The sequence below is a fragment of the Chiroxiphia lanceolata genome, chromosome 17, assembly GCF_009829145.1.
Source record: "Chiroxiphia lanceolata isolate bChiLan1 chromosome 17, bChiLan1.pri, whole genome shotgun sequence".
In the NCBI taxonomy this organism is placed as follows: Eukaryota; Metazoa; Chordata; class Aves; order Passeriformes; family Pipridae; genus Chiroxiphia; species Chiroxiphia lanceolata.
In genome coordinates this window covers 6,428,385-6,456,260 of record NC_045653.1, presented here as the reverse complement: position 1 = coordinate 6,456,260, position 27,876 = coordinate 6,428,385, and the positions used below count along the sequence as shown (strand labels likewise).

At 44.7% G+C, this 27,876-nt stretch overlaps 1 protein-coding gene across 3 annotated transcripts in view; it reads right to left on the bottom strand.

Annotated features, from left to right (window-relative positions):
• The window catches only part of DOK5 (docking protein 5), a 43,143-nt gene extending 18,134 nt beyond the window's left edge, over positions 1-25,009 (bottom strand). For 2 of the 3 annotated variants that reach the window (XM_032705173.1, XM_032705174.1), the window contains exons 1-2: positions 24,850-24,976; positions 5,454-5,561 (exon numbers count right to left, since the gene is read on the bottom strand). In XM_032705173.1, coding sequence (XP_032561064.1) covers positions 5,454-5,561; positions 24,850-24,915 — 174 coding nt within the window. In that variant the 5' untranslated portion in view covers positions 24,916-24,976. Of the gene's footprint in view, positions 1-5,453; positions 5,562-24,849 lie in introns of all 3 variants that reach the window. The other variant, XM_032705175.1, reaches the window with a different exon arrangement.
• Between the last annotated feature and the right edge of the window lie 2,867 nt (positions 25,010-27,876).

Genomic DNA, 27,876 nt, shown 5'->3' with positions numbered 1-27,876 from the left:
CCTGTTGGCTTTAATATATTTATTAAAACATATATATGTGTGTATATATATATATATAAATAAAATGTACAGCCATACCTATATCTCCATTTCTTCAGTGGGAAAAACCATCAGCTGCGAGTTCCCCCTTGCTCACACACAGAACTGCACACACTGCCCAGAACCCCAACACTGGCTTGGAAATGAAAGAAAACTCCAAGAAATCAAAGCCAGGAACAACCACCAGATTTAGAGATTCAGTTTTTCCACCACCCTCAGAGGCTGCTCCTTCCCTCACAGGCACAAGGTTTGTCCTTCCATATGGAAGGACACGAACCTGCCCCACAGCCTTGCCATGAACCCCATGGCATTAGAGTGAAGACACCAAAATATCCTGACAAGTTACTTTAATTCTTTTAAAGCCTTGAACTTGACACTTCATTCATAGCTAAGCTGTGATATTCATTAAAAGAAATGTTTAATAGCCAGTTATTAGCAGAGTGGTCATACTTTAAACACTTCATTTGCTACTGATACAGTTTTGCCTGGAAAACAGTTACAAATTACAGAATTCAATTTTCCAAATGGATTATTCCATAACTAGACAGAAAGACTGGTTAAATTACTTCTGCTGTTTCAAGGCAAGATTAATACAATCGGATTAAAACTAAGATCCCCTCAAGGAACTGGTGTATTCCTGTCAGCACTATGCAATTAGCTGGGTTTGTATTGGAATATTAAGGATTCTTCTGGCACATTGCAAAGTCGAAAAAGTAACCTGGAGACATTAGAATTTCTTCCTTTCTCCAGTATTGTTAAAGCATGTGGCAATTTGTGGTTGCTTGTTTACATTTAACAAGTGAAAACTAGACAGTTACCTGAAAGGCAACTCTCTGCATAGATTTTGTAGCTTGGGTTCTAATTATTTTCTCTCCCTTGTGGGACCCAATGAATTAAGTGGGCTTTGTGTATGCAAATTCCCAGTTCTCCTCATAAGCTACAGATGACTGTTCTCAGACAACCTGTATTTTAGGACATGGCAATCTTTCCACTTAAAAAAAAAAAAAAAACAGAACAAAATTAGAAAGTATTTAAAGGTCAATATTACATAAAAAAAAAAAAAGGTACTTTTTTTCTGTTTCATCTGTTTCATCCTCACCAGTGGTGAGGATGTCCAAGTTCAGGCCCTGGTGCAGGGCTGCAGACAAGGATACATCCATCATGCATTCAAATGCAAACCAATTGGACTCTCCAAAATACCACTGAGACGCCTCAGAAACACTTCTGGGGATCCAGAATTCAGATGGATAAAGGACAGACCTTGATGGATTGAGGTGCCAAGGAGCTGCTGGATGATCTCAGCCCAGTGACTGGTACCACCACAGTGCCACCAGCCCCAGTGCTCCAGTCAACCTCTTTCTACTGATAAATCAAAGGAACATTTGCACTTTAATCCATCATAGAAAAAAAAATAGTAACAGAATGAAACACTTCAGTGAAGGAGGCAGGTGCTACTGAAAAATTAGCTCCATTCATCATTTTCCTTTTTCTACCCTTTACAGTTTTATGATGGATTAAACCTCTCCCGAGATCGATGGGGTGAGCAGGGGCTCCTCAGTTTTCCAAATTTGATGCTGCTTTCAACAGCATTTGAGAACCACTTCAGAACCCAGGTAGGAAGTTAATGACCATTATTTCTGAAACACTGGTAATCTGTAGGTGAGGTTTTCCTCCTACAGCATCATCTTTTAGAACTGAACCACGTTCGCCCTCAGATTCATTAGCACAGGTTTATGGCACAGCGACACTTGACACGTTAACAGGACTGGCTGGGCTTCTCATTGGCAGGATTAACTTCATTGTCACAGACAGTGACAGCAGCCTCTGTCCAGGAGTGACAGAATGAGAGTTGTCACAGCAAAGCCTCTCCACACCATGGAGCTGTTACCACAACAGCTGCTCTTGCTGACAAAACATGTATCAAAAGAGCAGTGACTACCCCAGACCTGTGGATGATGCCTTGATACCATCAAAAGCAGGTGACAAGCAGTGATAGTTGAAGGCTCTGCCATATTCAGTTATTTGCTGGAGGTTTTATTAATAATTAACTATGGTTTTTATTAGGATCAGTTCATCCCCAGAGGGGTACAGAGCAGCACTGACATTCTCTTTTTTCAGCAGCTCATATTTAACACTGTTAGAAGCTGCATCATTCACCACCTTAGAATTTCACACGTTTACAAGGCTTATTTAAAAAAGAAACTCATTTTTATCCACCTGTGCTCTTTGTAAGTGAACACATTTTGCCCAGAAAATGCTGTTTAATATTCATTAGCTCCCTTTCAGTGAGGTTTGTTAAAAATAAACGGGGACCTGCCTGCTTGGAGAGCTGATGATTTTACAACTAGAAAGCAGCCTTTCCATCACAGGGAACAAACAGGGACACTGCAGAGCCTCAGAGTCACTGCAGAAGGGACACCCCACTGCCCCAGGCAATCTCATCTCAACCTCCCCACAGCACTGAGGTATCATTCCAGTGTGGCCAAGAGGGGCAATAAACGTGGAGAACAAATGCCAGTGGCAACATTCCCAGGGCAGAGATCGCTGTCCAGCCTCTCAGCAAGCACATCCACAGCATCCAGGCCACCTGGATGCTGGGAAGAGAGATCCCTCTGGATTACACAGCAGGATTACAGGCTCCCCTGGCAGAAACCTCAGCAATTACCCTGTAATTTGGGTCTATCTACCTGGGCCCTGAAGCAGAGAGAGGTTCAGGGGAAGGGGTGATTGGAGTTGGCAGCTCAGCCAGACACCAAAAAAACATCAAAGCTCAGACTGATCATCTGGGGTATATCCAGACTCAGACCCCAGTTGCCTCACATGAGCCCCCAAAGGAGATTTAGGATATAATCTACCAGTTCCCCCTGCTGGAACCAGTGCTGTCAGGAACACTCGCTCCATGCTGTGCTTTACTCCTCCAAAAGGTAAACATTTCTCTGCCCACTTCCCCTCGAGACATTTGGGTTCAGATCTTCTTCCTGCCTGAAATATCCCCTAGATTTTGGTGAGTCACTGCCACAGGTTGCCCAGAGAAGCTGTGGCTGCCCCATCCCTGGAAGTGTCCAAGGTCAGGTTGGATGGGGCTTGGAGCAACCGGGGCTAGTGGAAGGTGTTTCTGCCCATGGCAGAACTGGATATCTGTGTATTTGGGCTTAATTACATAGTGCTATTTTTTGGTCTGTTGTTGGCACAGCCACTTGTGAGAATCTGTTCTTTTCCTGCCAAGTTATGAGGAAACAAGCACTGATAAACGAGAACTGAGTCCTTGAAGGAAGCATTTTGTATGAACTATAATTAATTAGTACCTCACTATTGGCTGATGGCCTTTCAAGGGCATTTGAAGGAGAAAGTGAAGAGGAGGATGATGAAATAAGTCCCCAGACTCATTCAGGAAAGACTCCCTGAGGTGCAGCACGTGGGCACGGGGACATTCCAGGGTACCCACGTGTGTGCAGAAGAGATGTCACCTGCATAACAGGGGGAGGGACCGAAGGCCTCTGGCTGGGCAGTGCTGGCCACACCTGCCCAGGTAGATGTCACCAATTAATTGTATAAAAAGCAGATGGCTGGTGCTGGGAGTGGGACTCGAGCTTCACAGGAAGGACAGTGCTGCCTTTTGCAGGGACGGCCGCTATCACGTGAGCCTGACGACACCCCCAGGGGAATTCTAGGCACTGGGAGCTGGTAAGACAACCTTGTAAGTACAACACCTGAGCTTATTTCCCTCCTTTTCTCTCTCTCGGGTTCCTGTTTACTTGGCCACTTCTTTGTAATAAATTTTTTGTGCTAAGCTTTCATCAGTGCACTGGTTTCAGTTTCGCCACCATTCCCCGCTACAATCTGTAAGGTGCCTTCCAACCCAAACCATTCTATGATTCTATGGCTGACACAATTCCTACAAAAACCAGACACAATATGTGCATAAGATGTCTTACTGCTCTCACAGTGTTTCTCAAGACTTTAGCCAACACTAGGGTTTGATTTAATGTCTATAACTATTAATATCCCAGCTGTGATTACACACTGTTACAGCTTTCAGAGGAAGAAACCATGATCTGTGCAGCCACTAAGGCACAGAGTCGATTCCCAGTGACTGACTGTGGAGTTTGACCATTGTTTACTCCTGTCAAATAAGCTACTTGAGAAACCCAGAAACTAAATTCATAGAAGAAGCAATAGTCTCAAATTAAATAACTGTTAAATACAGACTAAGCTTGACTTATAACTGAAAATCCCTCTAAGCCAATGAGACTTTCCATGGTGCTTTAGTCTGCAGATCCAGGCTGCTGATGGGTTATATACGTGCAAATATGTGCTAACCTATAGAATTCTTTGAAAGAAGAGAAGAAAGTTCAGCCTCTTTTAGATTCCTCTTGGATTTCATATCCATTACCCAGTGTGAGCTCCAAGTCAGTGTGTGCTGCTAAAATATTGCATTAATACAATGGAAGAAACAGAGATTTGCAGCAATAATTGACAGAGTCATACTAATATAAATGCTGGAAATTCTCTCACACACTGTGCAGCCCTCACACATATCAAGTGGAAAATCACCACTCATTACTTCTGAAAGTTGCTAAATGTAAATGTGAATGAACTATTTCTGGGCCTGACTTATTAGAAATAGCCACAGGTTTTATGACCAATCAATTACACATTCCATGTAGACAGACAAGTCTGAATTCAGATTCACTATTCTCTCAAGATTTCCTCTTAAATGTATGTCAAAGTGAAGTACAGATCACCCTCAAGCTGAGCTTGCACATAATTCCTAATCTTCCAATATATTAAACTTTTGCCAGCAATGATTATAAATTAGAGGCTTTTTTTATTTTCATCTCCATGCCCAGGAGAGTTACACATGTAAATTCTCAGGTGAATATGAAACATGAAAGGTGCACAAAATTCTAGAGAAGTGACTGGAGGGAAAAACTTCATTCTTTTAACACCAATCAATTTAAGAAAGGCTTTCACACCATTATTACAAGAAAAATGTGCATGTTGTCTTTCATGTCTGTAGCTGGTACTGTCTTCCAACAGATGCAAAATCCCAGTAAAATGGGAACCTTAAAGTGCCCAGCTTTTTGAATTCATATGTTCCTTTGGATGACTGTTACAGTTAAATATGAAGAGCAGCAGCCATTGCAAAGTATTTCAGATCTGGGTTTAAAGGCCTGAGGAAAGGACAGCTGCTTTAAAAATACAGGTATTTTCCACTTAGCAAGATGTTTGTACAAAGCAGAAAATAGAACAGTTACTCTGCCTCTAGTTCACTGAGTGAAGGAACATACAAATGGGTTTAGGACCTTGAGAGTAAAAACAGTTCCAATTTTCAGCCCAATTAATGCATGTAAACTTGAGGTTTTATTCTTGATATTACATCAAATAAACTGAGAAACAACCTTGTGTCTTACCTTGTGGTAGCATCTGAAGTAAGCAGCTCGTTCATCTGAGAACTTCTCCAGCCTCTTTGGCCCTTTGCTTGAAGCTTTTTTGAATACTAACCAGCATCTCTGGTAAATCTGGAAACACAAGAGAGTACAGTTGGCATCTGCAATGGCTTGAATATCACCAGTATTCATACAGGAATTAAACTCATAAATCAGCTGTTGCTCTGGAGCTACAATTAATAACTCAGTAGCTTAGAGCAAACATAAAACTAAGCTAATGGGGAGTTACATCCTATTTCTTTGGAATTATAATACAATCAGAAATTCTTAGGAAGGTGCTTGGAAGGAAGAGCTGTAATTGTGCTTGCAAATGAATGCAAGGCTTTCTAGGAAACAGTGGCACACTTTTCCATGTGGATTTGCTCCTGCATCCTGTCTTGCATGCCTAAGGGAGATGTGAGGAAAGCTTGAGCAGACAGGTAGAAATGGACCTTCCATCACACAGGCATGAGAGGTGACACTGTGTGTCTTCTGTGTATAAGGGGAACTGAGGATACAAAAGGGGGAAGGAACTGAATTACTGGTAATGAAGAAGCAGATCGTTTATCTGCAGAACCAAGGACCATTCTGACACCTGGAATTTTGCTTCCAGGGTCTGGCTGAATTTATATTCAAGTTATTTGGGGCAGACTCTGTGCAGAGTGGTTGAAAAAACACCTTTCCATCTACAGCATTAAGTCACTTCATCTCTCCAACTTCTGTCACCATTTCTTGCAATCTTCCCACCCATTCTTTAACTGTGGTGCACTTTCTACCATCCTCTTACATTCAAACCATGGCTCTCAGCTCTGCTAACATGCTGCCTGTATAGAAGGAAAGAATTATAAGCCTTGCCAACTGTTCACAGCCCACACTTAATCAGTAATTCCAAAGTAACACCTGGTAAGTTAGAAATAAATCAAAACTGCCACCAAAAATCAGTGTGATTTCAAAGAAAAAAATCAGACCAGCCATTATCAAGTAGTTCACAGCACAAATCCACTGCAGTGATAAGTGATGAAGACCCATCAACACATCTCACTGCCCCAGCTAAGCCAGCACCTGACAGGTAACTTACAGACAAGGCAGCTCATCCTCTGAACCCCTGATAGGTTCTAATCAACATATTCAGCACAATTATGTTCACAAAAAGTAGCTATAACTTCATTTCTGCACCCAAAAAGCTGACTAGCTGCGCTTCTCCCACCAGTTTTTAGCTGTTTTTCCCAGCTGTATCATTCTCCCCCAGCTTTTCCATCCTGCCTCACACGTGGGCACTCACACTCCTGGCCCACTTGGCTGCACCAACATTTAACATATGGACAGGCTGCTCCCATGCCAGGCACCAGCTGAACCTATCAAGCTTTTCTTCCAGTTTTCCAGCTTATTGGCCACTCAACCTGTTCTGTTTCATGCAAGGGTCTGAATTGAATTGTTCAAAAATGACTAGACACTGACCACAATGACAGCTTACAGCAAAAGCACAATTTAGAAATGCATCTACGTCTCCTGAAAGAGTCTTTCTGCAATTGCCTTCAGAGGATTTTGTTCCCCACAGCTGAGGGAAAAAAAAAAAAGCAAAACAAAGCACCCCCCAAAAAAACCCTGGCACATGTAAGTACTTCCAAGGATGCAAAAGCCAAATCAGTCCACAACAGAAACAGCAGTCTTCAAGTTTTGGTTCCAATCCCACACTGCAGCAATTCTCTAAGAAAAGAGTCCCAGAGTTGAAATATTATGTCAGAGCCTGAGGAAAACATCATCACAACCCAAGTAACTAAACCTATAAAGGACAAATGGCATTTGTGATGCCAATGAGCAAACTGGAGGAAAGGCAGGTCAGGGAGGTCCCTCCCCTGAGCTTCCTCCTCCTCTGTAGGAGCTGGTCAGCTTTCTCCTCTTAGGGAATCTCTGGGCAGAGAGATCCCACCACAACAGCAGTTTAAAGTAGAACAAAGTGTTTTGATTTGAGATAATTAACGATTTTTTGTCTGAACACACAGTTAGGAATCCCATTGATGTTTGTGATGTGATGTTAACTCCTCTCTGCTGAGCTTCTATAAACAAACTTAAAAGAATATAAACCCCCTCACTGGAAACCCACTTAGCACCCTCAAAAATGAAGCAGTGGAGCCCTCAAGAATGGGTGCTATTAGCACAGTCCCATTTCTGTGCTCCCTCAGGTGAACACCCAGCACCATCTCAACAGAGCATAAACTACATGATGCTTTAAACCTCCAGAAATAAAACAGCGAAAAAGGGGATTGGACTAAGTGGCCTTTAATGGTCCCTTCCAATCCAAACCAATCCATGAGTCTGTGAATAACCAATTTGGCAGCATCTACCCAGAAGCCCTGAAAGCCCTCCAGTCAATGCACAGGAGAGATGATGCTGTGCCCAAGACAGGGAGCTCATCATGACCCTGTTATGAGCTACAAAACAGAGCCAATAATTAGGTCCTTGATGCCACCACGGTCTAGCACGTGCTGAGACTTGTCAGTGTTTCCTCAAGTTGAAGACAGCAGTGAACTGTTTATGTTGCTAATGCTGTTTTGACAGCAGCAACAAGAACCCGCCCCAAAAGCATCATGCCTTTTCCATCATGAATACAGAGCTCACTTATCCCTCAAATCAACACTTTCACTACTACTCCATGAATAGGAATTAGTTGAAAGTACTGCTGTAATTGCCTCCACTGCAACCACTCGGGCTGACAGTGATTAGATAATTCAAACAGCAACTCAGGATCTGATGTGCTGAGAGGGAACAGTAATAGCTGTCATTTACATAACACCTAAAACTTACCAAGTGTTCCCCTTGAGATCTTCTGAAAAAGTCTAACTCGGGATTTGGGTATCAAAAATTAGCATCTACTCCCTGTGGTCTCTCCTGAAAATTCCAGATTCTTACAGAGCAGGTGACAAACCAAAACTTGAGGGAAATAATGTGACTGTTTATGAAGTGCAATACCCCAAATCCAGGGAGGTGATCCAATATCCATGTCCGAGGTCAGGCCAAGACAGTTCTATTTTTGGCTCTAAAGATCATCTGCTATAAATCATTACCACAACTGAAGTCAAAGGAGTGACTTCAAAGGAATGATGCAATCTGAGTATCTGGATTCCTGCCCTTCACTCCCAGGTTCCTTCTGGTGCTGGAAAGGAGCAGCAAAGGAGCTCCTGACCTCAGCTGGAACTGGTCAGCATGGAATCATGGAATGGTTTGGGTTGGAAAGGGCCTTAAAGACCATCCAGTTCCACCCCCACCATGGGCAGGGACACCTCCCACTAGACCAGGTTGATCAGAGCTCTGTCCAGCCTGGCCTTGGACACTTCCAGGGGTGGTATCTGGCTGAGTAAAGTGGAAAAATTTCTTCTGGCTTTCTGGGCTTCGTGGTTCAGCTGGGGTTTGAGAATATTCTCATGTAAAGAGGGAAACTGAAACCAGAGTCTTGCTGTCCTACGTGATGACCCAAACCCTGGAGCGTCCTGGAAACTGGGGTGGGGAGGGAGACCTGTCAGTCCTCACCACCTCTCATCTGAGCAAGATCACCAAGAGCTGGATTTCTGAGTGCCTAAAATGTCTTTCTTTATACATGAAGCACAAATTATTCCAGCCAAGAAACAAAACATTTGAACTTAGAGACTAAAATCTGCATTTCAGCCCAAAGCAAGTTTACCCCACCCCTCAGTACTTTTGTTCAGGAATCAATCTAAAAAAGTATCTGGAAATAGCCAAATATTTAGAAATTGGATGGGGGGAGGCTATTTTTCAGATTTTGAGGCAGGGGGTTTAAAACTGGCTGTTTTTAAAAACTAAGATATGTGGCTTCCACCACATTAGGGCAAAGCAAACCTATTTTAATTCAGAACCAAACAATCCCTTTTATTTGTTTTTTAAAAGGGATCTAGAGGTCAGAAACAGCAGCACAAAGTCTCATCTGGCAAATTTCTCCTCTGTGAACAAGTGAACCTTCAGGGAAAGCTGCCCTGCTTTATTCCTGTGTTGTGTTTTTCTGCACTTTGCCCTAAAACAAAGAATTCCAATGAGCTGCATTTACAGGGACACTGAACTTGCTGTCAAATAAAAACAAACTTTGCTTTTTTAAAAGCAGTCGCTGCAAGTTCTCTCATGCAGCTTAGGATGCCTTCCAGAAACACTGGGCTATTGCCAGGAACCTTTCTGTGACTCTGATGAGTTCTAGAAACAGATAATCCAGTAAAGGCACAACACAACAGCTTAAGAAATTTCTCAGTCTCTTCTAACTTGGGGGGTTTTTGTAGTAAAAGAATACTCCACTTTACCCAAGGCTGGTAGGAAGCTCACACACTGAAGGACCTTGGTTGCACATGCAAAATTATTTGAGTGTTTTGTTGGACTTCCAGGGAGTCTCCAGTGGGCTGGAGCTCCAGGTACAAGGTCCTTCCAACAGGGAGTTGTTCACACAGGCAACCAGCCAACATATGCCAAAGGTTTGGGTCTTAATTCTTCTATTTTAAAAATGCCTTAATATCTCACTTCTGAGTCAAAAGTTAAAAGAGCCCTGAAATAGAACTTTCAATTCAAAGGAAATCTGTGAGGAGACTGGATCTGGAATTTTGCTTTGCTTCTAGAAAAATGAAAGAGTGCCAACAAAGGCAGATTGCAGCTCATATATTTAATTATATCCCCCCCTCTCAGACACGTCTGAAGCAGCAGATCTCCATCAGGGAGCTGTTTCCTCACAAAAAGCTGGAGTACTGCTTTCTAGTAAAGAGGTCTAGGCATCAACAGGTACGATGCTGAATGGGACTGTGTGGTCCTAGGGAAGACCCCACAATCTTTCCACGAGTTCACAAACTAGAGCTACTTAATCTGAATCTATTTCTTCCATAAGATTGTGACTTGCCTCTGTTTTTCCAGCTTAGTTTTACTCCATACCCACTTCATCCCCATACTGACAGCAGAGTTCAGCTGTATTTCATTCTGAAAAAACCACAATGTAAGTCTAAAACTGAAACTATTACAAGTAGACAGATCACTAGAAAGAATCACATCCCTACCTTGTACTGAGCTGTGTTCAGCAGGACTTACACAATACACATAGACTGGATCACTGGCTTTGTAAAATCAGCAGCAAAGTTGTCCAAGTGTTGTCTGTAAAGATATCGCTGCACTCGGCAACAAGACAATTTCCCTTTCCCTGAATACCCATTTAATGTGTGTTATGAGTAAGCAATATTGCATTATTCATTGTGATCAGCTTATAATGACTACATAAATCAAGGTTGGTTTACATCAAGCTGTTCTCTTCTCCAGGACACTAAAGAAAATCATCTAGATTTCTCCTTCCCCCAAGAAACACATTTGTGGAGAGATAAAGCTCACTCCTTCCCCTCATTCAGTCTTCACAAACAATATTTTCCACTAGGAAGTCATCCACAGCTGCTAATAGGGAATGAGGCTGTAATCTTGTCTCTCTGATTACATTCAGAATGTTCACAATGCACAATATTGCTCAGTATTGCAAAGTTTTCTCATCAAGTTATAAAATACAGCTTTGGGACTGGCCAGAACTTGCTATAAGCCCAGAGCACAAAAAAAAAATGCCTGGCAGATCTTTATGAATCTATACACCTTTCACTCTTGTTAATGCAGGTCAAAACAGATGCCTGCTGCTCTCAAATATGAGGCATTTTAATCAGCCCTTCTTCTTCAAAAACTCTTCCCTCCCACCTGGAATTGCATCAACCAGAAGTGGGATTTTTGTTAAAGCTTAAGGCTTAGAACTCAAAGCCATTCCATCAACCTTGGTTTAAAACACCAAACAGCTGGATGGGAGCCTACAGATGCATTCCCACTTGGCACACTGCTAAGAAGGCAACTTTGTTCTAAATCCTCACTTATTTATTTTTTTTTTAGTCCTTCCTGATTACATGAGATTCACTCCACACACAAGATTTACTGCCAAAATATCCTCAAGAGAGGGAAGTCTGTGTGCTGTGATCTGAGGCACATTGTCCAAGCCATGCAGGGTGCTGAGGAGCAGCATCTCAGCACAGTGAGCAGAACAGCTCACCCAGGGTTATCTCACAGCTCAGTAATGGAGCCTGGGCTTTATTTCGTGTCCATGCTGTGCCCTGTGACAAGGGACAGTGACAGGGAAACACAAGCAGCATTGTACAGGTTTTGCCTGTAACTGGTACACATTAGCCACTGGTTCAGACAAAAGGGGGGAAAACGCTCAACAAAACTGCTGCTGGCATCTTGGGCAGATCTGAGAATGGAAAAGAAAGACAAGAAGGAATTTGCTGATATATTCCAGCCTGCTGGAGGATTATTCATTAAAAAAAAAAAAATTAATGGAGCTAATGAGAGCCCTTTAGAGTGAATCAGTGCAACTGTCAATACTGCAGTTTAGAAGCAATGCACCCCTTCAAACTGCTGATGCACTCAGCAGTTGGAGGGCTGGAGTTCAGAGATATCTTAATTACAGATCCTGGCCAGGTGATGAATCACTTTACCAGTGAAATCTCTCTGATATACAATCTTTTTTCGAGTGCTTTGGAAGGACTCTATGGTTCAGTCCAGACAGGGCAGGGGAGACAACTGCAAACAGCCCTGCAGGGACTTCCAGAGGCAGGGAATGGGCTCCAGGAACATGGGACACCCAGGAGGTTGGTACCTGGAACTGGGCACTGAGAGCTGATAAAGAAATATGTCTTTCGGACAACAGGGCTTGGATTTAGACCTGGCTTATCCCCCAACTTATCCCCAAGTTCTGCACAGGAGTATTTCTTTCCCTCCTCTGCTCAGTGCCTTGAATCTGCACTGGCAGGTGCTCCTCACGTGCAACTCACTTGTTGATAAACTAATGTGTAAATAAATGACACTGTGTAATAAACTAGACAGGAGACGAAAAGGATAAGCAGTTGTGCTGTTTGATGTGGGCAATACAGAACCTGACTATTTCTCAGTTTCTCTAGTGCCTGTCTAGAATTTCAGGACCTAAAAGACATTGAAAGTGAGACTTCAACCTCCATCTGCTCTCCCTGCAAAAATGATGAGTTGGATGCAGTATCATTAGAGAAAGCATTAGCTGAAGTATCCTTCCACTTCCAGGCCCTTTTTTATGGACCTATAGCCTTTAAAGTATAGGACTGCCAGTTTGTTGGGTTTTTTTTAAATCCTACACAGAAAAGGTTATAATTCTGAGCTCTGTAAGGCCATTAGAGAAGAGCCATTCCAAAAAAAGAGCCAAGAAGCATTTACAGCAGAAACCTTCTCTTGCCAGTGACAGCTTAAAAAAAACAGCCAGGCTGGAGCTAAGTATCTGATTTGGTTCCTTGAACATCTGCTAAGCTTTATATGGGCACAGTTAATTCTAGGCATGAAACTGGATAGGAGAAAATCAGCCTAGGACTGTAACTAGGAAGAAAAAAATAGTAAAGGCTCCACTGCAGGCTAAAGGCTGACTCTGTGCAGCCAGCTCATGCTGGCAGCAGCTGGATGTGCAGCTGGATGTGTCCTGCTGGGTCAGGCCATCAGCACAAATCCTGGGAATCAACAGCATTAATATCCTGTCCGAATTAGGGAACTGCAGAATAATTTACAATGACCACGATGAATTATGATTTGGGATTCTTCTTTTTTTTTTGTCACTAACATCTGACTTGGTTACTTTAATTACACGGGCTATAGGGGGAAAATGGCATTGATGCAGCTCATTAACACTTCCAGAGCTCACTAATTAGCCCATCAGATGGAAGAGGCTGCAGAGCACACACGGTAACCCTGGGTAACAGCAGCTCACAGCTCTGCCAAGGACACAGCTCACCTGCTAAAGCCATGGCAGTGGGATGTCTCCTCAGAAGGCACAGATGGGACTTGGAGACGAACTGTACTTGCTCACAAACTCCCAGCAACAGGCTTTCACTGCACTCCAGAGCATACACTCATTTGTGGGAGCTGCATTCCAGACTTGGACTTGTATTTCAGAGTGGGACTTGTAACTTTACACATAAGCAGACCAAAAAAAGGCAGAAAATGCACATGAATTAAGCCTCTATCTCGGCAGAGTAATTCCTTCAGCAGTAAGCTGCCAACATCCAAAGCCAGACGTAGGAAAAGGGCTTTAGTTTCCCCATCCTTGAACAGTTCAGCTGTACCTGTTGCCATTTGCCCACCTGCAAAATTGGGTTAATGATGCCTGTTATGTGCTGCTTGGAGAGCCAAGGGTGACAAATGCCCTGCGAGCCCCCTGACCGACAGATGGGGAGAACTGCCCAGTTCCGGCCTGCTGTCATTCTTTGCTCACCAATTAATTCACCTGTAAGCTTCAGAAAGCAGCACAGGTTTTTCTGTAACAAACAGAGTATCTGCCATCCCTCCAGACACCTCAAGTCTCGAGGTATTGTCTCAGCACAAGGTAAACTTATCTCATTCCTTCCACACTTCCCTTTCAATCCTGACATCAAAGCCATCCAGTCACAGGTCATTCCCCCAGCTGCTCGGGAGCTTGGATCAGCTTTAAAATCAAAGTCAATCTGCATGAAAGAGCAAATAATGCTCCCGTGTGAGTCACTTCGAGCTGGACTTCACCAAAACACAGGGCTTTGTTAAGAGTGACAGATTTACAGCCCATTAAATCATGGTAACAAGCACTTCAGCGCTGCCTTACAGGATTGCAGCGAATGATTGATTTGCCTAAACTGCTCACCGGGCTGATCCTGCGGCCAGAGCTGCTCCGGGGACAAGCTCCCGGCAGTCAAAATGTATTTCCTTTTACAAGCACTTCAGTGCTCCGGCTGCCAGCAGGTCAGGGAGGGCATCCTGACCCTCCGCTCAGCCCTGTGAGCCACATCTGGAGTGCTGTGTCCGGTCCTGGGCTCCTCAGGGTGAGAGACGTGGAGCTCCTGGATTCATCACCAAAGATGATGAAGGGACTGGAGCATCTCTGTGACAAAAGAAGGCTGAGGAGCTGGGGCTGTGCAGCCTCGAGGGGAAACACTGAGAGGGGACCCCATCCATGTGTGTCAGGGCCTGCAGGGAGGGGGCAGAGCACGGACCAGGCTCAGCAATGGGACACGAGGAACGGGCAGGAACTGATGCCCAGAGAGTTCCACCTGGACATGAGGAAGAATTTCTTCCCTGTGCACTGACCGAGCACTGAACAGAGACCAGAGAGGGTGTGGAGTCTCCTTGCCAGAGATGTTCCAGAACCATCTGGACACAATCCTGTGCCATGTGCTCTGGGATGGCCCTGCTGGAGCAGGAGGTCGGACCAGGTGACCCTCTGTGGGCCCTTCCAGCCTGACCCATCCTGGGATTCTGTATCCTGAATTCCTGCTGGCAGGTGCACAGAGGGATCTAAGAGCAGATCCCACAGGGCCTGGCATCAGCAGCTGGAGTCCATCCTGGGCATGAACTGATGATCCTGCAGGATCTGCCACAAGTTTTATAGCTAACAACCAGATGAACATGTCACCAGTTTGCCCAATATTTTAAAACCAAAATTCAGTCAGTTCTCTAGGAAAGCTGCAGCTGAGGCTGGGGAGGAGGGGGTTGTTTGTTTATTATTGGTTTTTTTTCGTTTTGAGTTTAGGAGGGACAGAATAATATTTACTTTAAAAACCAACAGATTAAAACGAGGATTCCAGAGCCAATATTTCCCTGTAGACTTCAGCTTTCCACTGGCTCTTGCAGTCCTCTTGCATTTGCTCAGGCCAATCTCCACATTAGTTCAAATGGACAAACCCAACTCGAATTAATTTCTCATGTCCCAGCTGTGCAGCACGAATTAAAGAAAGAGTTCAAGAGTTCACTCACATTTAGGCAGACATCATCCTCAAAAAAGCTACATTAAAAGTGCCTATAAAAGCACAGTCTTAATTTGCACTACTTCATTTAACAGAGAATAGCCACTTATATTTGACCATAAGCACCGTGCCAAGAGTCTGCCACTCAATGGGATGCATTAATTCAGAACAATCAGTTAACATCCATCCTCACCGTGTGGAGACATTAGTGAGAGCATTAAGAGGACATTTTCCTTTGCCAACCACAGGGCATTGATAGTTCCCCAGACAAACATTACTTGGCAAGTAAAGGGGCAATTTAACCTCCTACATTATCGTTACTGGGGAAAAATACCACTGATTTTGCCCTATTGATCCTCTGAATTGAAACAAGTTACATTACTTTCAGTAAAGGAAAGAAAAGCACTACTCATTCCAATAGCTCGAACTTCCACTGGTATTTCTGACAGCACTTGATGAAGTCAGACAAAAAGATAATAGAAACAGTCCATCATTTTCCATGGTATACCTAAAACTACACAAACATCAAATTAAGATGTCAGTCTCAAATTAAGATGTCAGTCTCAGGAGCAGACGTTGCATCTGTTGCTTTCTTTCAAGTGTTTCCACAAACACTGCAAAATGTTAATTTATCACTGATGCAACTTCAGGGCAATGGCCACATGCACCAGCAGGAGAATTACCTTCACACTGTGAAATCAATTGATGATGAAAAGGCATCCAAATCACCAAAGACTAAATTTCACCTGTTTATAATTGGGTTTTCTTCTTCTTTCACTGCCTTTACAATCATTCCTGACATACCCTTCTCTGTGTGGAGCTGGTGGAGTTACCCCCAGGAACCACAGAGACTTTCACCTACCAAAGGAACAGCAAAGAGGGAAGAGGAGAACTGGGACCCGCAACTGGCAGATCAGGGAAGTGTCTGAGATAAAAGCAGAAGAAAAAAGGGTGTTCTGATCAGGTTTGCATTCAACTTCTTAAAATAAAACACCTTTAGAACAAGATAGCAAGTGGATAAGAACCACTTGTTTACTAGTCATTGTTTTGCTTCACAAACTAAGCCCATCTTCCAAAGAAGAATGTGGAAGGTAATTTATCAGAAAACACATGCTGGAAAGAACCAGAAAAGCTGCTCCTGCTCCTTAAATGGGCCACCATCAAACCAGGAATTTCATACTCCAAATCATGATCTGCATAATCTCTTGCAGAAAAAGAGGAATAGTTCTTAGGTTTTTAGATTTTGGTGGGTTCTTTTGGAACCAAATTAGGACCCTCGCTTCTCCATCCTATTTCCACAAGGCAAAAATCAGGATACCTTAGGAGAAAACCAAAATGTAATTGCACCATGTGAGTTGCCAAACCTCCCTGTAACTCATCCAGAACAGTGCTGAGCACCCTGGTCCTGCAACGTGCCCAAATGACAAGCACTGCTCACCTTTCTCCAACCCAACCTCTTTGCTTCAATTCCTGAGGTAACCCCATAAATATCCCTGTTGCCTTGGACTCAAATCCCACTAACAGAGGGGATCCAAAGGGGACTTGCCCACAGACCCTGTGGCAGTAACCAGATGGAGCTGCATTAGGCTTGAATAACATTTACTGCTTATTCTTCCCCTTGTCAGCTCAAGGATAAAGCTCAAACTTTCTAAGCAATGTTCTGGATCCTTTCCCTGCTGCCTCTGACAAGTTCCAAGCAGTAAGAAATCTTAATATCTGTGAATATGTTCTAACACCTTATTTAACAGTTTGCTAAAACTATGAATTTCCAGTGGGTTTAATATCTTGCAGGTTCAAGTTGGTGCACGAGAAATCTGTTCAGTTTTTCCCTGTCTCGAGGCTTCCAGATTGAAAGGAGCTGCATAGGTGTTAATAAAACACCAGAGTTTTATTAATAAAGCTGCTTCAAATTGAGATACAGGCAGACAAGTTTTCCTTCTCCTCACCCCCTCCCCCAGCCTTACATCATTCTTCTTTCCAGTTTTCACAGCTCATGCTCCAAAATCCTCATATTAACTTCCTGGCACGCTTATTCAAGCACCAATCTCTCCAACCATATGGTTCTAGTCCTGCAGATTGTCTCTCCCCCACTTTACCTCTCCTCCCACAGGGTTTCACAGCAACAGTGCTATGCAGAACTTGTAAAAAGTATATGTCATTTGGAACGTTCCACACCAATCTTCTCAATGAAGTTTCCACAGAAGTCAGTTTAATTAAAACCAGGAATAGAAAACCATGAAAGCTTCATCTCTTTTCAGCTATTGACAATCGAAAGTTTCTGCTGAAGTGGACAAGTCCTAAACTTTACACAGAGGTTTTTCCAAACTCCTAAGCATGAAGCAGAGGTTTTTCCCATCTAGTCCTAAAACAAATATATGCAATAAGATTAAATTATATGCTTCCTGAGGAACAGTCCATAGCACAAAACTCTTGGATTTTCCCACTTCAATCTTTCATATGGCCACTGTCCATACTGAAATACATAAAGATTAACATCCTCCTCATTTCAGGTGGAAGTTTAATATTGCCAGTAAAGCATTAATCAAAGTAAGAAGCAGGCAGTCTAGAAACCTAAGAAACTTTTATTCCTTGAGTTTTTTAATTAATCCAGAAGTATTTGAGCACTGCTCACGTTACTCCACTGAAATATTTCCTAGGAACATGCAATGGGCTACAAAACTGTGGCAGTATCAGCTCCCTCCTGTCACAAGCTGAAGACTAAAGCCTTACAAAGTCCTACCAGGGATTGGCCAGAGTGCCCTATTTCTGTGTTGGAGGACACCTCTAACACCACATTCCTTCCCTCTGATGTGATTAAGACATTTTGGGCCAGTCAGACCCATCGAGCAAAGAAACTGGACACGCACAGATCCAGTTTCTGTCCTCACGAAGGTTCATCCTAAAGAGGGAACAATTCCACTGCTGCAGTTCCAGCAGCCACATCTTTCACCAGAGACCCAATCACTATTAATTTTGACTTCCCAAACTTCACTAGGCTCAGGACTTACCTGAATTTGGTTCAGGTGGTTCAGATCAGTGTTAAACTGTGTCCAGAACACAGGCACCCACACAAACTGTATCTACTGTATATTAAAGTGATCCTTGTACTTCTGAGGTCAACGCCACCAATGCAGTTGCTTCCAGAAGCACAACTGCTGATTTCTCTCCTTCCATCCCCCTGGAGATTGATTGGAGAGCTGCAAAAAACCAACTGACGCTGCCCCATCAGTGAGGGCACTGAGGACAGGCTGGATCCCTGTCCCACAGGGCCCCAGCACAGCAGGAAAGGGCCCTGCAGGAGCAGCAGGAAGGAGGAGGGTCTGGGCTGAGCTCAGCTTATCTTCAGCTCTCCAGACTGCCCTGTTGCCAGATGTCTGGGCAGAAGTTTGTCCACCTTTAGCAAAGGTGGTGAAAGCCATCATTTAAAACTTTATTCTACATATTTGATCCCAGGAAATCCATCAGAGGATTATGACAGAATCCCCCCTAGGCAGGACTGCAGGGACACACCAGAGGCTGGACAACCTGGTGTGTGCCATGACTGACACCCTGGAGGACAATGGCTGATCTCCATGTCCTCAGGAAACACCCATGGACAAACACCAGCCGTGGCAGAACTGCACTCTTGGGCTTCAGCTGCTCAAACCCCACTAACCCTCACGTGGGGTGCTCAGATCCCTTTTCCTGGATCCAGCCCAAATTCCCGAGGAGGACCCTCTCTAACAGACAGATGAGGCTGATCATTCCTTGCATAACAAGGAGGTGCCTCCAGCAGATGGGGTTCCAGCCAACCCCAGCACAGGCTGTGGATTTAATTAGAAGTGCTGTTAAACAGATAGGGCTGCGAGAACAGCTCTGTGCCTCATCCCCCAAGTGCAAAGTGGAAGGTGCCCCATGGGACAGGATTCTGCAAAAATCTATTACAGCACTTCCTTCTCCAGACAGAGGTACAAGAAGCAGATTGCTAGGTATAAAAAAAAAAAAAATCTCACTTTACCCCTCTGTCCTTCCTTATTCTCTGACAAACAGATCAAGGAGTCTCTGCAGACCCGCGTTTTTAGGAACAGACATTTAGCTCTTTGCACAGCTCCATAAAAGTCAATGGATCCTCCCAAAAGAGTCGTTTTAATAGCCTGCAATAACTTGATAGTAATGCAAACTTGTGGAGCACATTCCCAGAACTCCATGTGCAGGAAATACCTTCATAAAATCATGGCAGTAATGTAATAAATCAGGCTGCCTGTTAATAATGTCCAATTTTGAGAGTTCTGCACATTAGTCTTAGTGTTCAGATTGTTTCTCTGGGTTGTAAACATCCAGTGTGTCTAGTTAGTGACAGTATATGTTTTAGAGAGATAAATGTTTTGTAAGGCTTTTCTAACCAACAACAAATTGCCAGGACTGTTTGTTTTAAGCACTTCAGGCAGGCAGCAACACTAATCTATGTATATTGATGCAGCAGCACATGTTGTCCTGGACTTTTCTAATTTTAATAACTCTGCTTTCTGTAAAGGGAGAAACTTTTGTCCTCTTCCAGAATACAGGTCACCTTAATTTTCAAATTATTTCAGCATTTCCTATTCTGCTTTTATAGACCTGTGAGGCTTGGGAAGGCTCCTGCTACATCTGTGAGAGCCAAAGTTGTTTTACAGCCCCAGTTCTTGCAATTCCACCATGAAATGAAGAGAAAGACAAGCTGAAGAAACGTGTTAAAAATAGCCAGGGAGCAGAAATAGTTTCAGTGTTAAAGAGAAGGGCAGAAAGCATCACAACTGTTGCACTTGTTTTGTTTTATAATGAAATAAATATACAAACAACTGCATATTCAAATTTTTAACCGTAATTCATTCCTTATTTCAACCTGGGTTTATATGGGATCATGGCACAGACCTCTTATATGAAAAGTCTTCCAGAATATATCAAAAGCCTTCCAGAATAAAGATATTTTAAGAGTCATTAGCAAGACAGATAAACATTGCTTCAGCACTGAGAAGTTTGTGACAAGAGGGAAGAGCACAAGAGCACAAACTACTGTAGATGGCTCCACAACTATTTTTAAACCTCAAAAATTTAAAAGATGCTGCCCATCCTTGCAATGGGATTTCTTCTGGCAGATTGTTCAGTAACTCAGTGCACACACAGAGCTTTGAGCCACCTTGTACCACGTCAGCTCAAACACCACAGCACACAGAACAGAGATCACATTCTGATAAACTGGTTACACTGATGAGTTTAATGGGGATGCTCTCTGAGAAATGGGGATACAATGGAAATACTTTCACACAAGACTGGGAGAAAAAATACTGTCCCATTGGTCTCCTCTTAAGGAATGCTCAGAAAGGTGCTCTCTCCCACCTGGAAAGCAGCAACACATAAGTCACCACAGCCAAACTCTATAAAGACACCTATTTTCCAAGCAAGTCAGAGAGAATGTTTCTGGAAGCCAATATTTTCTGGTCAGTTGAGAATTGTGCAGAGCCAAACCAGACTCTACAAGGCTTGGTATAGCTGTGAACATGAACAAGTCCTTAGCAGAGACATCTCTGCTGGCCACCAGCCCATCTCAGCTGGTTCTGAGGCCCTTCTGTTTGATCAGCACTATTTTGCTCTCAGCTGCAGAGACAGCTCAGGGCAGTTGCTGCTCCTCCAGGAGATTGTTTCCCTCTGACACCAACAGAACCTCACACTTAATGCAACGAGACACTCGGGGTGTGCTGCTGGCATTCCAGAAACTCGGAGCTGACAGCCAAGCCCACGGCATCTTGCTCCAGCAGTGCCCCATACATCAAGAGGCAGGGACAGGACAAATGCCTGCAAACTCCACAGGGTCTTCCAAGGGGAATGGCACCATCTTCAAATGCCCTGCACACAGAACAGCCAGCACCCTCCTGGTGCCACAGCACCATCCCAGCAGTGCTGCCTGCATCCCGAGGAACAGGCTTTGGGAATGTCACCTGCTGTCCCTTGGAGCCTCCAGCACTTCCTCCTGCCCACACCTCAACAGCAGCAGCAGAGGGTCCCCTCAGAGCAGTTTCTGTGCTCCACAGTCTTGCTCCAGTTGACAGGTGGCTTCCAGCAAAGCTGGGTTTAGGTGTGGACACGGGAAATAAAACTAAACCTTAACAACAGGGAGTTCAGTAAAAGTGTGGGACTGGAACCAGCACAGACCAGTGGGACCCTCCCAGCCCATGAGGGAGGTGGGCTGCTGGCATCTCAATGAAGAATATCAAGTGCATTTTTCCTTGTAAAGCTCTTCAGGCTCACCAGTGTTTTAAAGAGCATCTATTTCACAGATTTGTTCCTCTTTTGATTTTTAATTGTTATTTGTACACTTTGTTGAGCCAGTCCAACCTAAAATGAAAGCTCAAGCATGTTAACAAGCAGTGCACATCCACCCAACCTAAAAATGGAAAGACAAGAACTACTTTTTTCATTGAGGAAACATCTCCATAACTTACTCCCTCTCAGAAAGGTCACATCTGTACCACAGAGAGAGACATGATTTGAAAATCATAACCTAAAAAAAAAAGCCTTTTTAGATCCAGAAGCCACAAAACAAAGCCCCTGCTTCATATATAGATATAAAGCACTTAATCAGCTGAGATGTGACTGCAAAAGCACAAGTGTCTTCTTTCCCAAAACACAGGTCCAGTGGCTGCTGGTCACTGACAGAAGCACTTCTCACAAAGCAAAGCTGATTTTTTCTGTTTTAAAGAACTCTGGAAGGTTGTGCTTTTCCACTGTCAGCAGTTTTCCAGCACACAACCTCCTCTGTGTCACTGCTAATGACATAACACACAGAGACCATTGGCTGAGGGAATTATTTTTCTCCCTATAAGGATGGAAAGAATCAGAAAGAGTGAGCTTTCTCCTGAATATATTTGGCTCTGCAGAAGACACATGTGATACAAATGTTGCTATGGAAACTATTCTATTAAATAATATTAAATTAAATTTACATATTTAAAGTGCGCAGAAAAGAGTTCAGGTACAAAACTAATTAGCCTAATTTCAATCTTGAAATTACAAAGTAGGGTCTGCCAGAATTGTCATGTTTCTTTTAAAAGAGCTTTGGATTTGAACAAGCTGCTTCTCGGCACCCCTTCCTTTCCAAATGAAGCACCTGCACCCCAGTTATTCAGAAAAGTCGTTTTCTTGAGATAATTTCCAGACACAAGCTCTGCTCCCAGTTCCCTTGGTGATGGAATTACATAGTATTACAGAGACTAACCCAGAGCTGGATTCAGTCTGAACAGACAATGCACTGATTACAGCTCTGCCACCACAAAATGGGAAATGTATTTTAACAACTCCCACTTACACCTCACCACACATGGTGTACTGAAATCCTTCTCAATTAAACACGAGTCCTGCATGAGGCTGGAGGAGATTGTTCTTCCTAATGTTTTCACAGCGTGGGGAAGTTTTTTGAAAGTTAGTATTTTAATGTCTGAACTATTTTTCTTGGGTTAATCACAACTCCCCATTTCTAACTGGGCATTGTAAATCAGGGCACTGGGCTTTTAAGCAGCTCACAGAAAATGCTACAGGAAGAAATCTGCACCCACATTTCAACCCTCTGTTTTTGAGTCATGGGCCAACACCCCAGGCTGGAAACTACCAGGAGAGAAAAGCATTATCCAACGATTTATTTCCAAAGAAATGCAGCAGGATTTGAACAGGTCACCTCTCCCTCATAGCACAGGCAGCCGGTACCAGATCTAAAGCAGTGACAGCACCAACCACCTGCCCTCCTAAGGTCCTCCACAGCACAGGAAAGCTGTCAGGGCACAATACCCAGAGCCAAGGGCTCTTCATTTTAACACATCCACAGTCAAAGCAACTCTCTGGGATTTCTCTTGGATTCCTTCACAAAACCACTTTTCATCATGCCTTTTGCACTTTCCAGCCACTGACAATGACACAGACCTTTGGAATTAGAAGCAATGAGACGAAATAAAGAAATTGTCTTTTCAAAGAAAACATTTAACATTTGTTCCATTTCCATGCACTCTCTGTCATTATCCATTTCTCCCCTGTTTTTGTGTTCAGCTGGTACATGCACATATACTGAGAGGGCATTGAACCACCTCCACCCTCAGAGTGGTCTGAAAAGCCTTAGAAAAGGAAAGGCACAAACATTAACAGAATTTACAACTATCTCTGAGTTTGATGCACCTTATTCACATGTCCACTGAGTTTCTCTATTACAATATGGAAAGATGTATCACAGTTTAATCTTACTCATCGTTTATGCTGGAGCAAACTGAACACTGATATATATCCAATAATGAAAAGGTAATCATGATACACTAATTCTGCCAAATTTACTACAAGTCCTCTCCTAATGACTTGTCCTCCATCTGCCACAGAATCACACAGTTCCTACAGAACGAACTGTGCCTGCAAGTCCACGTATGAGAAAAATCAGCCTGATGGGATACTTTTAAATGCTTTCCTGTTTCAAAAAAAGCCAGGGAGACACAAGTTCGCAAAACTGTAGAGAAGTCACTGACCGTGGATACAGCAAGAGAATGGAACTGTAATTGCAATGAGCCAGCAAAAGCTTTCAGAGGACGACACACTTCTCCATAACAAACCCTGATGCAAAACTCACACTATGGACAATTCCGAATTGCCAACCCATCAGTTCTCAGCAAACAGAAGAAATTAATTCCTTTCCAGTTCTCAGAGGCAGATATACTAATTAAAAGATTTTTGGATACACAAAACCTCCCTCCAGGTGCATCCTCTTAAGCCCCTCTGGCTCCCGAAGGGAGACAGGAGGTGTGGAGCCAGTCCCATCACCTGAGCGGCTCCGGTAGCTCGCTCAGGGAGCAGCAGCTCATGGACCGGAGGAACAGAGCAGCATTTCAGAGCACATCCCATCCCAGACACAGTGGGGGACTGTCCTGCCACTACCGACATACCCAGTGCCTACAACCCAAACTAGGGAAACGCCGTGAAAAATCAAAGAACGATCTTAAAATAAGTTTAAAATTAAATACGGAGCTAAAGCGGGCTTTGTGGGTTTCCATTTTGCGCAACTCGAACGAACTTAAAAGCCTTGAAGACATCGCAAGGTCTTCACCTGCCTCGCGCAAGATAAAGCCCTAATTTGCAGCAGGAGCAGCAGCACCTGAGCCGCTCTGAGCCCTCACCCCTGCCCAGAGCTGCCCTGCACCCTCAATCCCGGCGGCACAGCCACCGCAGCCCCGTGTGCCCCCCGGGCACCCCCAGCCCCGCACGGCCCCCGCAGCCCGGGGCGCTCGGAGCGAAGGGAGCGCCGGGAGGCGGAGGCAGCGCAGCCCAGCCTTGCGAGAAGGCAGCATCCCCGACTCCTGACGGGAGAGACGGGGAAAAAAAATATATACCTACATATAAATAATCTACATTATATATTATGATACATTTAGGTGCCTTTATTCTCCCCCCCCCCCCACCCCCCCAATCTTTCTGTTTCCTCTCTCCGCGCTGAGCTCAGTTTGCAAAAGGAGGACAAAGGAGTGGCACGGGATAAAAAAAAATAATAAATAAAATAAAAGAACCACAGGCAAAGCCCCGAGGCAGGTGGCGGCACTCACCCCGAGCCGCCGGCTCCGGATGCGGACGTAGCCCTGCTTCACGATGTCGTTGAAATTGGAGGCCATCCTTCCCCGGGACAGCGGCGGCCGCGCCGCTCAGCCCCTCAGCCCGCCCGCATGGCGAGAGCAGCCGCCGGAGCCGCGCCCCGCACCGCCCCCCGAGCACCGCACCGCCTCCCGGGGAGCTTCGCACCGCCCCGCACCGCCCCCCGGACAGACCCGCACCGCCCCCGGAGTGACCCGCACCGGCCCGCACCCCTTCCTAGAGAGCCCCGCACCGGCCCTGGAGCGCCCCGCCCCGCCCGCCCCTCCGAGCGCTCCGCACCGCTCCACCCCGCACCACCCCCGGAGCGACCGCACCGCTTCACACCGCTCAGCGGAGTGCCCGCACGCCCCTGGAGCGCCCCGCACCGCCTCCCGCACCGCCCCTGGAGCGCCCCGCACTGCTCCACCCCGGAGCGCTCCGCTCCGCCCCGCCCGTCCCCTCGGAGCGCACCGCGCCGCACCAGCGCTGAGCACACCCCGCATCCACCCCGCACCGCCCGGGAGCGCCCCGGGCTGCGGGAAGCGCTGTGGCAGCGCCCGCCCGCCCTCCTGCGCCCACACCCCACCGCCCAGGGATGTCCCCTCCAGCTGCAGGTGGCTCAGCACAGAATAACCCGACTTGCCCCACCGTGGCTCAGACCCCTGGTTTTCCCCAGGAAAGCTGGTTTCACAGAAAGTCTTTCAGATGCTTGAAATTCTGCCAAGACTCTCCAGAATCCGCTCCTGAAGACGGGCAACCTGAGCTGCTGCCCCGTGGCCGTGCCTCGTGCCATGGGAATGTCACACCAGCCTGTTTTCCAGGCAATGTGCAGTTGCAGTGAGGGCTGACTTTGCCTGGCACTGGGCCCTGGGGTTGCCTTCGGCAGCTCCCAAGTTCTCCTTTTCCAGGAACGTGCAAATATTGCCAAGTACACCAGCAATCCATCAGAGAGGGGCTCTGGTGACTCTACATGGGTTACCTGTTAGTGGCATGCTATAAATACTATGTCCTGGAAAGAGGGACTGCTCGTCTCTTCATAACATCTTTTAATAGCATCACAAATATAGGCCCTCCGAGGAGGTCAGCTAGATGGATGACTTTGACTTTGGGAATTATCCTGCCATGGAAATTAGAAACAGGGCAGTGAGGAGGAAAGCAGAGCAGAAAAGCACCACGGAGCACACGAGGAGCACAGGGCCACGAGGAAGTGATGCCCATGTTTATTTAGTTGTTCAGTGACCACAAGAGTCACCTCTGATAAAACTGGCCCCTTCCTGGTTTAAATATGTAGCTCCTCCGATTTAGGAGCAGCCAGAAATAATGGAGGTTGCTGGGCTGCAGTAACAGTGTGGTGCTCTCAGTTCTTGCTTGAAGAGGTGATTATTTTGCAAGGCTTTGCGAAATATTAATTGATGGAGTGGATTACGGAGTGTAGGACTCTCCAGCTGAAGGGCTAATTCACTCAGGATAAAGGAGACAAGCCTGCAGTCCTTACTTTGGTATTTTATACTTCCTGTTCCTTTTCACTGAGCTGTTGTACAGAATGCATAAAATGGAACAGCTTCAGCCATGTGGAACCTTCCACACCCATGAACGAAAATACACCAGAAATGAGAATATTCTGAGGCAAATCTCTCTGTTGCATAATATGATCTTAAGGCCACCAAGGTGATGAGAGGGATGGAGCAGCTCTGCTGGGAGGAAAGGCTGAGAGAATTGGGATTGATCAACCTGGAGAAAGAAGTTTCAGGGTGACCTAACTGTGGCCTTCCAGAACCTGAAGGAGCTACAAGAAAGATGGAGAGAGACTATTTCCAAGGGCCTGGAGTGACAGGACAAGGGGGAATGGCTTCACACTAACAGAGAATTGGGTTAGATAGGATATTAGGAAGAAATTGTTCCCTATGAGGGTGGAGAGGTACTGGCACAGGTTGCCCAGAGAAGCTGTGGCTGTCTCATCCTTGGACGTGTCCCAGGCCAGGTTGGACAGGGCTTGGAGCAACCTGGAATAGTGGAAAGTGTCCCTGCCCATGGCAGGGGGTGGAATTAGATGATCTTTAAGGTCTCTTCCAACCCAAGCATTCCATGATTCTGTGAAATCAACACACAAGTTGCATAGGACAAAACCCCCAATAACAAAAATGTACTTTTGTTGAATATATTGTAGAGCCCCAAGAACAGTGGCAGTGCCAGTTCCACAGTGCCACGTGTTAGTTTTCATTGCTGGTCCAAAGCTAGAAAAGTTCAGCCCCCCAACCTGCTTCATCTCTTATGGAAGCATGTGTTCAGTGCAGAGACATGTTTTACTGTCTCAAGCACTATAAAAATACTAATGCTGGAAGCATCAAGTGTGTTCTAAACTCAGGATTATTAAATAAAAAAAAAAAGAAAAACAAAAAAAATCAGAGAGGCTTATTTTGGTTTCAAAGACATTTGTAGCAGGAAAGAAATTACAGAGCCACTTTAGATGTCTTTTCAACAAGTTTAGACGGTTCTTCTAATCCCTTCCAGTACCTAAACACATGCTGCTGGTTTCATTAGTCACTGGCATATTCCTGCAGGTAAACACATTCCTAAGAGCTTTGCTAAGTAAAGGTGGATTTAAGCCTGTGCTTATTCTTTGATGAATTAGGATATTAGTGTCCACTTACATTTTCACTTTGAACAACATAAATCCCTTACAAATGCCGTGGTTCAAAGACAAAATGCATTTTAATTCCCACGTGTGCAATATGTTCCAAGAATGTGCCAGAAAATCTCATTGTTCGGGTTTTCAACTCAATGCTATCGCTAGAAAAAAACTTGTTTACCACTTTTTTAATATGCTAATGTGTGCTTTGGTTGTTTTGACAGAGTCTTCTTTCAGCTCATTTCTATTGACCATTAGCCCTCACTACCAGGATATGCTTTATTATATCCATGTTTATCTATATTCAAAATTGTCTGCAACCTTTTTAATAAGCTTTCATTGAAATTCTTTTCCTTTTTAATGACAATGGTAT